The sequence below is a fragment of the Vigna radiata genome, unplaced genomic scaffold (genome assembly GCF_000741045.1).
Source record: "Vigna radiata var. radiata cultivar VC1973A unplaced genomic scaffold, Vradiata_ver6 scaffold_147, whole genome shotgun sequence".
NCBI lineage: Eukaryota > Viridiplantae > Streptophyta > Magnoliopsida > Fabales > Fabaceae > Vigna > Vigna radiata.
In genome coordinates, this window is record NW_014541973.1 from 350,311 (window position 1) to 361,465 (window position 11,155).

An 11,155-nucleotide genomic window follows, 5' to 3' on the forward strand; every position below is an offset into this window, starting at 1 on the left:
ATAAAGTCAAAAGTTATGGAAGAACAGAAAGTAAAAAGATAAATGTTTAAAGCATTGTTATGGAGTTTTTGAGTATCTCAATCCAAGAAAACTTTGTACAATGATAAGGTCAAAATTTATGGAAATAAAAACTAAAAGGAATCCAGATGAATTTTAAAGGATATTTTTTTGAATTTTTTAGAACCAATTGAAGAAATTGTTCAGGCTATTTTGTAGGTGTAGTTGGCTCTAGAAGGTTCAAGAGAAATAATATGGCTAACAACTCATTTTTCAGTAGTTATATAGTTGACCCGACTTGTATCCAGAGTTCTGGATGCATACTTATCGATTTTCTGTATAAAACAGCCCCCACAAGATAGTTGGACGCATCACACATAGGCTGTATCCAATCTAGAAACTGGATTATAGGGGTGGTGGTAAGAGCACTCTTGAGATCTTCAAAAGCTTTCCTGCACTTCAAAATCAAATGTGACATTTTTCTTAATAGATTGGAAAGGGGGAGATCTATCTTGCTGAAATTTTTTATGAACTGTCTATAAAAACTTGCATGACTAAGAAAGGAACAAACCTCTTTTACAGAAGGTAAGGCAATTGAGTAATAACGTCAATGTTGGCTAGATCAATCTCAATACCTTTTCTAGAAATGATATATCCTAAAGTCAAGCCTTCTTCTACCATCCATGAAGTGACATTTTTCGGAATTAAGAACATACTTTTAACACATCTTCCCAAAACTTTACAAAGGTTACCTAAGCATTCATCAAAGCTTATTACATTTTTTTGGAACAAGTCTTAGTCTAAACAACATATTTAAGTACAATAATCAACTAAAAAAGTTAGGCTTAGATGCATAATGAGTGCTTGAAAATGCACTCATCAACAATATTCTAATAGGGCTCAATAAGCTGGTCTTAACACATAATTTTATTTAAAGCTTATTTGTAGGGGTGGGTGAACTGCATCACAGTTAACTCTGCACTATGGAAGTTTATAGTTAATTATATATCAGTTCAGGAAAATTGTACTGAACTGAAAAATAGTTCAAAATAACTGAACTGAATTATTTTTTAGTTTAGTTACACTACAGTACAGTTCAATGAACTAATCTTATTCACAATCTAATATTAGCCTTTAAAAAAATTACAATTCATCAAACAAATTACATATTAATTAAAGTGTGTTTAATGTATATCTTTTCTCCTTTATTTTTTTTCTAGTAGCACATATAACATTTAAAGAAACAGTGCACTTAGTTGCCAATCAATTTGTAAATATATTTAATTCAAAACATTTTATTCTTTATTGCAGTACTAAGTTTTAATTTAATTTTAAATATCTGATTCACAAAATTTGATATATTTTTTTAACTATTCTCATTATTTATTTCAACTCTGTTTGTTTCTCCTCATTCTTTCTTTCTGAAAAATATTTGGAAAATATTTTTTTATTAAAAGTGTGTATAAAAAATAAACTAAAATAATTTTGTGAAACTTTATAAGGTTTAAACCACACCAACCTCCCATATATAAACGAAATTTAATATTGTATATCAATAGTATTATAAAATTAAATTACATATATTATTTTCAAATATTTTTGTATAAAANTTTTAAGACTATTACTGATTTTGTTATANACATTTTAAATTTGTGTCTTTCTATTAACTNTCTTAAAATTACGAAAAAAAAGTTCTATACCAATATATAATATAGGATTATCATTTCATATTTTTAATTTATTTTCTTAATTAAAATTATAAGAAAGATAAATACAAATTACATATATGTTAAAATAAATATATATTATAAAACATTTATTGCTGTCATGTTATTTTATTTTTTTTAAAATGTATATACAGAATGTCACTTTCCCATTAAAATATAATAATAATAATTCTTCTTATGTTATATTAAAAGTTATTGTATTTCTTATAGCTAAGGAAATTTTAAACAATAAATTCGTATAAAAATACATAAATCACATCATAATAGGTAATAAAATAAAAGTTAGAAACAATATTAAATAAAAAATTATTACATAACAGATTTAATTAGTTGTGTAAAAGATTACTCTGATATCACACTTAAAAACAAAAAAAGGAGCATATAAAAAGAAAAGAAACAAATTTATTATTATCCACATTTAACTAGTTAATTGCATTACAAACAGTTAACTGTATAAAGTTCAATTTTTTTAAACTGAACTAAAGAATAAATTAATTACTTTTAAGTATACCTTAGTTCAATTTCTTTTAGTATAATAAAGTATAGATAACTATAATTCAGTACAATTCAGTAAATTTTACCCAACCCTACTTATTTGACCTCATTTACATAAATCTCATTTAAAACAACATATTTAAAGACAATATAAGCATTAGAAACTACATGCATAAGAGGATTCCGGTGAAGCATAAATAAGACGGCGTTTAACATTCTTTTTCTTCTCTTGAATTATCTTTTTTAGTTTTCCCACTCACTTTGAATTAAGTTGAGGATCTTAGCTTCTCTTTATCATTAGAAAATCTCCAATTTAATATAAGACATTAAACAATTCAAAACTATAAATGAGTTATGAGCTTGATTTCATTTCAGCTACATAAAGCCCATTTTAGAATACTCAATAAAATCTATGTAATCATATAATATCATTAAAACTTATCGTTTAGGTAATTTTCATAAACTAGACTCTTTAATTAGATATTTTTTAAATAGAGCATCTTGTGCGTATAGCTTGTATTGTAAGTGTTCGAGAAAAGAGAGAACGAGAACACCAAAGAAAAGCAAAGCTACGAATGAATATTATTGAAAAGTAAGTTTTGGATACAGCGAAAGCAAAGAATATATACGAAAAGGGGAAGAGGAAAAAGAAAGCAGAATTAACAAAACAATTTTATAACACTACAACCGAACGGTTTTTGAGAATCCACCATATGGTAGAATAAAGTCGATTGGTAGCCTCACACTACAAGAAATATGGCTATTACATACGGATTATTATATACGGATTTTAATCCGTATATAATATATGTATTACATACGGATATTATATACAGATTTTGAAAAAGAAATTACATACAGATATTACATACGGATTTTTATATACGGAAAATCCGTATATAAAAACCGTATGTAAAGTTAGGGCGTATTAGCGGGAAAATTATCTATAAATATAATCTGTATATAATTCTAATTATCTATATGTAATTATATTCAAGTGTTAGCCATTGATGTTACATACGAATTGGGAGAATAATTTACTTAAAAAAAATGAAGGCAACCTGAAGGCCTATTCTTCTCAAAACCCTCAAGCTTTTCTCTCTCGCTCAGAACCCTATTTGATCTCTCTCTGGAGCTCTTGCCATTTCACATCTCTCTCGAGCCCTCTTCGCTCACGCTGTCCCTCTCTCGAGTCCTCTTTACTGTCACTATCCCTCTCTCGAACCCTTGCTTCTTCCCCTCTCTCTCGAACTGTCGTCGCATAACAACGTAGCAATCTCGTTGTCCTTCATTGACGAAGCAATCACCTTCATCGTTCGTTTTGGAGCCGTAGTTCGACGCTGAGAGAGTACCTTCATCAACCCTAGGTTCGTGAAAATATTCCAGGAGCGGGAAGGATTCNGAGAGGAGTGAAAAATAGGAAAATTGTTCGGTGAGAAATGNGAATTAGGTCGCGTGTTCGGTGGGAANGGAAGATTCAACGGCTGAATCAGTGAAACGTGGTAAAATGAGAATGTAATCGCTGGATTCGATGGAGAAGGCTGTAGCGATTTATCAGAAAATATTCCGAAATTTATGTTCTTTCACTTCTCTTTGACATTTATGTAAATGTTTCTGTGCAGGTTCAAGAAGTGTACGGAATTTCAGCTGAGTATGAAGGAAAGCGTGACCCTAAGAAACTGGAAGAACTTTGAAATATGATAACTATTTTGGATGCAGGGGACTATATTATTGTTGCCCAGTCCTTTTCCCACATGCTTAACTTGGCCAAGTTGGTCGAGGAGGTCCAGATTTGTCACCGCCGAAGGAACAAGGTGAAGAAAGGAGATTTTGCATATGAGAACAATGCGACTACAGAATTAGCGTTAACTTTCTTACTCTCTATACCTTTATTATTCTCAGTATTGTTTCGTTATTTGGTTTTGATATATTTATATGCACCCTGCTTTCTGTTTCAAGATAAGCATCTAAATTATCTATTATATATATTTAGTGAGTATGCTTTCTTGTCTCAATTTTTGCAAGGGTATTAACTACTTTTTGGTTTGCGCTGAAGAATTTTTCATTGCCCCGGTGGAAATGAGAGTTGTGTTTTTCTAATTATTTTTGGTTACATGTGTTGATTTACCGAGTTATATTGAGTCAAAGTTGCTTAATTGATTTCAATATTTGTTTGTTGCCATATTCTGTGGGTAGGCGGTAATGCAGATTATGTTATGGATATGCACCAGAAAGAACAACTTCATGACAATGTTGTACCAATGATGCAATCGCAACATTTCTCTGTGAGCTACTTGTTATAAAAGATTTAGAAATCTTTTTTGCACAATATTGATGGATCTACGAACTGTTTAAAAAGATCTTGAAGTCTATATACATTTCTCTGAACTTCACATGCTTTCAATCTGCAGATGACTTTGGTTTCAAAGTTAGATCTTTGCAGGTATGATTTATTTGTTAACTTTGTTCTTATCCTAGTTTAATTTTGAAGTGTATTGATGTTTTATTGTAACTCTTGTAGGCACTAGGGTTTGTTTTAATTGCTAGGCTAGAATTTTGAGGAAACATTATTCTCTGCTGCTGATACTCGCCTTAAGGTAATATATTTTCCCTGATAGATGTGTACTTATACTTTAGTATATACTAAAACTTTTGTTGTAAATCAGATTCAAGGATTACAAAACATGTACGAGTATCTTCTGGATGCTGAAAGTCAAATGGGAACTGATAAAGATGATGATAACGTTGTTGGTTGCACAATAGGAGCTGGAAAGAGTGTACCTGTTGCTGTTGGTGTCGGTGATACAAACATATGTGGGGGTATAGTTCAGTTATATTGGGATAATATTTTGGGCAGATGTTTGGATTTCGATGAACAAGTTCTTCAATCAGCCCTGAAGGTCAGATCCAGCTTCTATATCGGTTTAGATTCAACACTCTTAATCTAAATGTTATCAAAAATTAAATCTCTTCTTTGGAAACAGTTAATAAACATATGCATGTGCATGTATTGTATTTACTACTGTTTAAATTCTTCCAAATCTTTTGGATTAATGTAGTGAGGTAAAGGATATGAGTAAATTAGGTAGATGCTTTTCAGAGGAGTTTAAAAGTGAATCTTGCAAGTGCTAGTTATCAGTCTCTAGGACTATGGTCTAAATTATCTATCGTTTTGAGGCTTATTTTCTTTAGAAGATTAAGTGCCTCTTTTTATTAGCATAGTCTGGCTTTGCGAAGGGATAGCAATGACTTCCAATGAACATTCTCTGAAAGCAATTGTCGTGGTCCAAGTTTCATTTGAATATGTTGCAATGCTAAAACAATCAGGACTGAAGCATTCTTGTTAAAATGGTCTAGTTTTCTTTTACTCTTACTTATAAAATAATTAATTTGTTAATAATGCAGATTGTTGAAATTGTGCTGTGTCAAGGTCTTGTTAATCCAATCACCTGTGTTCCGTACCCAATAACACTTGAAACAGATCTTCTGGAGTCAAATTCAAAGTTGGCTCATCATCTCCTGATGAACATGAATGAAAAGTATATCTCTTATGTATTGTTGTGGTGATGGACTACATGTTACATTGGGCTTTATTAGCTAAGCTAGTTAAAGAATCTTTATTTGCTAATGGAAACCCCTGGTCAAAATAAGAAAGTCAAATGTTTTCAGAATACGGCCTAAACATTTGAATATGCGTATGTGTGCTAATTTTGTTACATGTGATTGTGCAGGCCGACTGTTTATCAGCAATTGCATTGCAGCTTCTTTTAAAGCTTAAGAGACACCTAAAAATCATGTATAGTCTTGACGAAGCCCATTGTCAGGTAAAATTATACGGTGCATCATCATCACTTACGCAACAGGTGCCTATAAAATCTGAATATCAATTACTGTTTCGTTGACTTGCCTGCTATTTTATAATCAAATATAAAAATAATCTTTTTCGCAGCATGCCCAAAGATGAAGCACAATTATATGCCTCCAATGAGTTGTACGCACATCTCCCTCAATCTGTCCTTTTTGTTTCTTNTGTTGATTTTTTGGATGATTTGAACTCATTTGTAATTTCTTTTGGGATTACTATAATTTTGGGTAAATTAAATAATTCATAGTTTGTACATAACCACTTAGTTTCAGTGCTTACGCATGAATCGAAGTATGAATTTTTATTATTTATTATGATATTTTCATTTTGTTAGACGTGTTATATCATCTTTGTACTATTATTTTATATTTAAAACACGTAATTATTTGAACTAATGAATTAATTTAAAACATGGTTGAATTAATGAAATATCTATCTGAATTATTGAAATTTGAATTTAAAAATGGTTGCCTCTGCGTTGGAATTCTAAATAAATTTCTTTAAAAAATGTTGCATATTTTCCACCCTTCTGATGAAGGATTTGAATAGAAGTTATTTTCCACCTTTTAAAGTATATGAAGATTATGCTATCCTCTCACTGGAAATAACCTGCGTATTAGTATATTGCATACCTTATGTAGGTAAGGGTGTATTAAGCCTCACAGGTTANAATGCAAGATTTAATTCAGAACCCATTTGCCACTCAGCTTTGAATACCTTAAACTTTATGTTCTATAGCGAAGAGGTCGACCACGAGATTACTTTTAGCTTATTAGACGTCGACACTGTCCATTTTTTTTTGTTTTTTTTATTATTATTGACACTTGAAGGTTTTCCATTAATTATAATGACTGCAGCTTGATCCTCATTGGTTGGATTTTTGTTGCTGGCACATTTACACTTTGTGGTATATTTCTCTTTCTTTGCAAGTAAGTCCCTTCTATCTTGTAGAATTTATATTGAAGTTTTCAGTTTTCACCTTTGCGGTTACTCTGTTAACTTTTGTTAACTTGTCTATTACGAGTCACTGATGAAGTCCATTTTCTCCTATAATCACTTGTGTTGCTCATGTATAACAAAAACCTATTTTTATTGCATATTTGCACGAGTGTGTTTGAAGATACATGTTATTTTTTAATTATATATTCTTATAACTAATATTATCTGCACATTCATAGTTATTGTAATTAATTTATTAATTTGATTAATTATAGATGAAATGTTATTATATTATTTGTTAGCTCTAAAAATATAAATAATGTGAAAATATGCTTGATTGGTAATTAATTTGCTTGTTGAATCTAGAACACTCTAAGTGGAACGAGATTCCACACCCACATTCAATTTTTTTTGTCTCTTCCTAAAAATAACTTTTATGCAAAATTTTTTTTATATATAGCTTTGGATACATTAGAACCAGCCTCCATTGATTTTCTTAATCTTTGTTTCTCGGTTCAATCAATCCTTCCACTATCAGAGCATAGTCTTTTGAGCTAAGACAAATAGGAATCGCATCTTGCTTTGCGGTTCCTATTAGATTTTTTTTTTATTTGAAAATACATTTTAGAATTAGAAAAAAATGCAAAACAGGATATTCTGAAAAGTAATTTTAAATCTAAAATTATCTTCTGAAAATTTCTTTCTTTTGTTTTGGATAGATATTTAGAAGATGTTTTTCAAATCTAAAACTATTTTTCGATCTTAAAATATTAAAAATAAGATGTTAGAATATTTATTATATTTTATTTGACGAGTGATTTGGAAAATACCACTTTTATGGGGTGGAGGAAGTAGTATATTCATGTTCGAAGTAAAGCCAATTATATTTTGTGGGATAAGAATCATTACTGTCTCCGTTCTAGTTACTTTTGGAATAAGTATTTAATTATAGTAATTAAACTTGTACAAATAGAAAATTAGTTAACCTAGAATAAACATACTGTCAAAATACTCCCTCAGTTTTTGGTGGCTAAAGCTATTATTATATATTCAATGGTATTGTTGTTCATGGATCTTTATAGTGGCTAAAGCTATTATTATATATTCAATAGTTTTTTTTGTCTTAAATGGACAGGTTTGGAGAGACCAAATGTTACTTTAGCATATGTGGTGCGGTCTTTAGAGTTCATTTTGAAGATAGTGTGTTGGAAGCTTTATTAATGTCTATTAATCTTATTGGTTTGAAAAACCTTTTATCATTGTAAATGATTCTGACAACTTAGATTATTAAATTTGTTTATTATGAATATATATTAAAATTGTGGTTGTTGAATAGGTAACTGTTACAAAATGTAGAAGTAATTCTTGTAATTCCCGAGTGAAGGATAATTATTTATTTATTTTTTTATAAAATCATAGTTACATACGGATTTTTCCGTATGTAAATATATTTTTAATTATATACGAATTTTATATACGGATTATCCGTATATAAATTATATACGGATTATCCGTATATAAATTATATACGGATTATCCGTATATAAATTATATACGGATTTTTCGTATATAAATTATATACGGATTTTTTGTATATAAATTATATACGAATTTTTTCGTATGTAACATTAGCTACGACAGTATTACATACGGATTTTTGTCCGTATGTAATCCGTATATAACTAAATATTATATACGGATTTTGGGCCTTATATACGGATTTGGGCCGTAGATAATAACATTTTTTCTTGTAGTGTCACTACCTGCAGTCGTTCGGTAGCCACACTGCCTGCAACCGTTCGATAGTCTTCAGTACTTTGAAACCGTTTGGTAGACATCAGTATACTGCAGCCGCTCGGTAATCTTCAGCTCTCTATAGTCGTTCGGTAAGATACTATTGTTCACTATTCGGTAACAACATAAGAAGATATCTGTGAAGATCTCATCACCCTCCCTCAAGCTGAACATGGATATTATGCATGTTTATCTTGGAAGTAATAGTATTAAAGGGAGAAGGGTAGAGAGACTTGGTGAAAACATCTGCAAGTTGACTGGTAGAAGATACGAGAAGAAGCTTGATAAGACTGTCTTGAAGCTTTTGTTTGGTAACGTGACAGTCTATATATATATGCTTTGTTCTTTCATGAAAAGTGGGATTCTTGGTAATGTGGATGGCAGAATTGTTGTTAGAATAAAATGAGTAAGGAGTTGGACACAGTATGTGCAGATCTGTTAATAGATATTGCAACCATTGCAGTTCACAAGTTAGAGAGGCTAAGGATCTATATTCAGCCAGAAGATTTAGAAACAATGGTTTGTTTCTTTGACTTCCAAGAAATAAGAGCAGTTCCAAGAAAAACACAAAAGCCAGAGATGGATCTTCTAGTGGTAGCACAAGTGGCCCAATCAGAATCAGAGTATGCATGAATGCGGAAGGAAGGAATCTTTAAATATCTCATGATCCTCATGGCTTGTTGCATATGGGGTTGACGAGGAGTAGAAACAAACTGGCTAAGTTGTTGGATGACAAAGGCAATGTCAAGCCGCGTATGAGTGAGATAGAGTAATCATCCGATAAGGCGCTGGTAGGAAGAAGGATCTGTGAGAGTGATTCCTTCATTAGCATGAAGTTTAACGAAAGGATCGGCAGGTGTGGGAGCATGTTTACGGCCTAACATACCAGCTTCAGAAATCAATTCAAGACAATAATTTCTCTTATTTATACATAATCCATCTTGAGATCTAGCAATTTTGAATCCCAAAAAGTATTTGAGATCGCTAAGATTTTTAATGTGAAACTTGCTGTGGAGGTGATCTTTGACAGAGTGATTTCAGACAGGTTATTTCTAGATAAAAGTATATCATAAACATACACCAAAATAATGGTGATAGTGGAGTGTTAAGACTCCGACAAGTGTACCGAATCGTATCAAGTAATATAAATGGTAAGACCATGTATCGTTTTCCCTAGAGACTTATTGGCCTAGACAACCATGTGATTTGTTGATTATTTAAGACTTGAGAAACAAAAATCAGTTTATAATGCAAAACAGTAAAATAAACATGAATGCAGTTGTTGATCAATTGACCAAAAGAATACGCAGGTGAATGATATATGAATGAATTATGTTGTTGGGGTTTACGACTTTATCCTATCCACTCTCATGTATTTAGGAATTCAACTCCTTCATTACTATCAATGTCACTTTTTAATTTGCCCTAAACTCGATGTCTCGGTGAAGAGAGCCTATGTTTAGGTAATATTGCTCCCGAGAGAATTTCCCCAAGTCTAGATTTCCCCTTATGTGTCCATATTGACAAAATCAATGATCATGCAATTGAATGAGTTAAACAAAGCATGCACAAAGTAAAGAGGAAAGACTCTAACAATTAATGAAGTAAAGCATATAGATTAAGAATCAATTCAATACATGAGAGTTTCAAAGGATTACATTCGTTTCCCCAACAACAGTGGAAGTTTAGTTCACCATAGACATGGTGAAACTAGATGAAAACAATGAAAAGAATGAAAGATAAAACCTTAGAATTTGTAGATTGGAGCTTTCGCATCCAAAATCCATCTCCGAGGGGTGAAAAGAGTGTTTCTGCGTCTCCTTCTACCAAAAGATAGACCCTCTACGTCGACTAAATCCTTATATAGCTTATAAAAATAAGAGAAAAATTGACCTAGGCCCACGTAAATGGCGCTCAACGCTAAAATACCACTCAGTGGTAGGTGCATCAGTTAGAATAACGCTCAACGTTGGCGCCCAGGCGAGAAATAGTGAACTTCATCAGCAAGACTGGCGGCGCTCAACGGTACAAAACTACCGCTCAGCACCAACGAATTTTTCAGCACTTCGTTTTTCTACACTCTGGTTGACTTTTCTTCATTTTGGTTGACTTTTCTACACTGCAACTCCTTGGTACTTCAACACCTCTTTCAAATCATTCCAATAACCTTCAAAATTAAGGGAATTTAGTAATAAAATCATAAAGTATAACCTCAACTCTCTTATTAACAAAACTAAAGCAAAATCATGAGTCCAAGCAAGTTTCTAAGTGAAAAAGGGTGCATTAAGTATCAAAATTAAGTATAAAAATAACGGTATTTTAACCGTTATCATGGAGA

General features: G+C 31.4%; 2 protein-coding genes across 10 annotated transcripts; both read left to right on the forward strand.

The window, feature by feature from the left end:
• The first annotated feature begins 3,225 nt into the window (after positions 1–3,225).
• Positions 3,226–8,358, forward strand: LOC106778687 (sister chromatid cohesion protein SCC2-like). 9 transcript variants are annotated; one of them, XR_002666257.1, is made up of 11 exons: positions 3,226–3,721; positions 3,842–4,083; positions 4,245–4,504; positions 4,631–4,662; positions 4,741–4,816; positions 4,886–5,119; positions 5,625–5,758; positions 5,951–6,082; positions 6,169–6,210; positions 6,942–7,013; positions 8,159–8,358. XR_002666257.1 is itself a non-coding variant. In XM_022776279.1 (6 exons), exons 4-6 carry the CDS (start codon positions 4,904–4,906, stop codon positions 6,181–6,183), a joined length of 324 nt encoding a protein of 107 aa, XP_022632000.1. In that variant the 5' UTR covers positions 4,245–4,504; positions 4,631–4,662; positions 4,741–4,816; positions 4,886–4,903; the 3' UTR covers positions 6,184–6,772. The 9 variants fall into 9 exon arrangements, 1 of the variants encoding a protein (XP_022632000.1); XR_002666258.1 differs by having other exon boundaries at positions 5,951–6,043; XR_002666252.1 differs by lacking the exon at positions 5,625–5,758 and having other exon boundaries at positions 3,231–3,734.
• A 362-nt stretch (positions 8,359–8,720) lies between these two features.
• On the forward strand, positions 8,721–9,950 carry LOC111240723. The gene is made up of 2 exons (XM_022776283.1): positions 8,721–9,128; positions 9,281–9,950. The coding sequence occupies exons 1-2, from the start codon at positions 8,990–8,992 to the stop codon at positions 9,448–9,450; spliced, it is 309 nt and encodes a 102-aa protein (XP_022632004.1). The 5' UTR covers positions 8,721–8,989; the 3' UTR covers positions 9,451–9,950.
• Positions 9,951–11,155: the final 1,205 nt, after the last annotated feature.

Excerpts from the sequence above, each read along its gene's own strand:
- LOC106778687 (XM_022776279.1), top strand. The coding sequence starts at position 4,904 with ATGTACGAGTATCTTCTGGATGCTGAAAGTCAAATGGGAACTGATAAA. Across the intron at positions 5,120-5,950 it reads TTCTTCAATCAGCCCTGAAG|GCCGACTGTTTATCAGCAAT; the intron begins GTCAGATCCAGC and ends GTGATTGTGCAG.
- LOC111240723 (XM_022776283.1), top strand. The coding sequence starts at position 8,990 with ATGGATATTATGCATGTTTATCTTGGAAGTAATAGTATTAAAGGGAGA. Across the intron at positions 9,129-9,280 it reads TGTCTTGAAGCTTTTGTTTG|TTCACAAGTTAGAGAGGCTA; the intron begins GTAACGTGACAG and ends CAACCATTGCAG.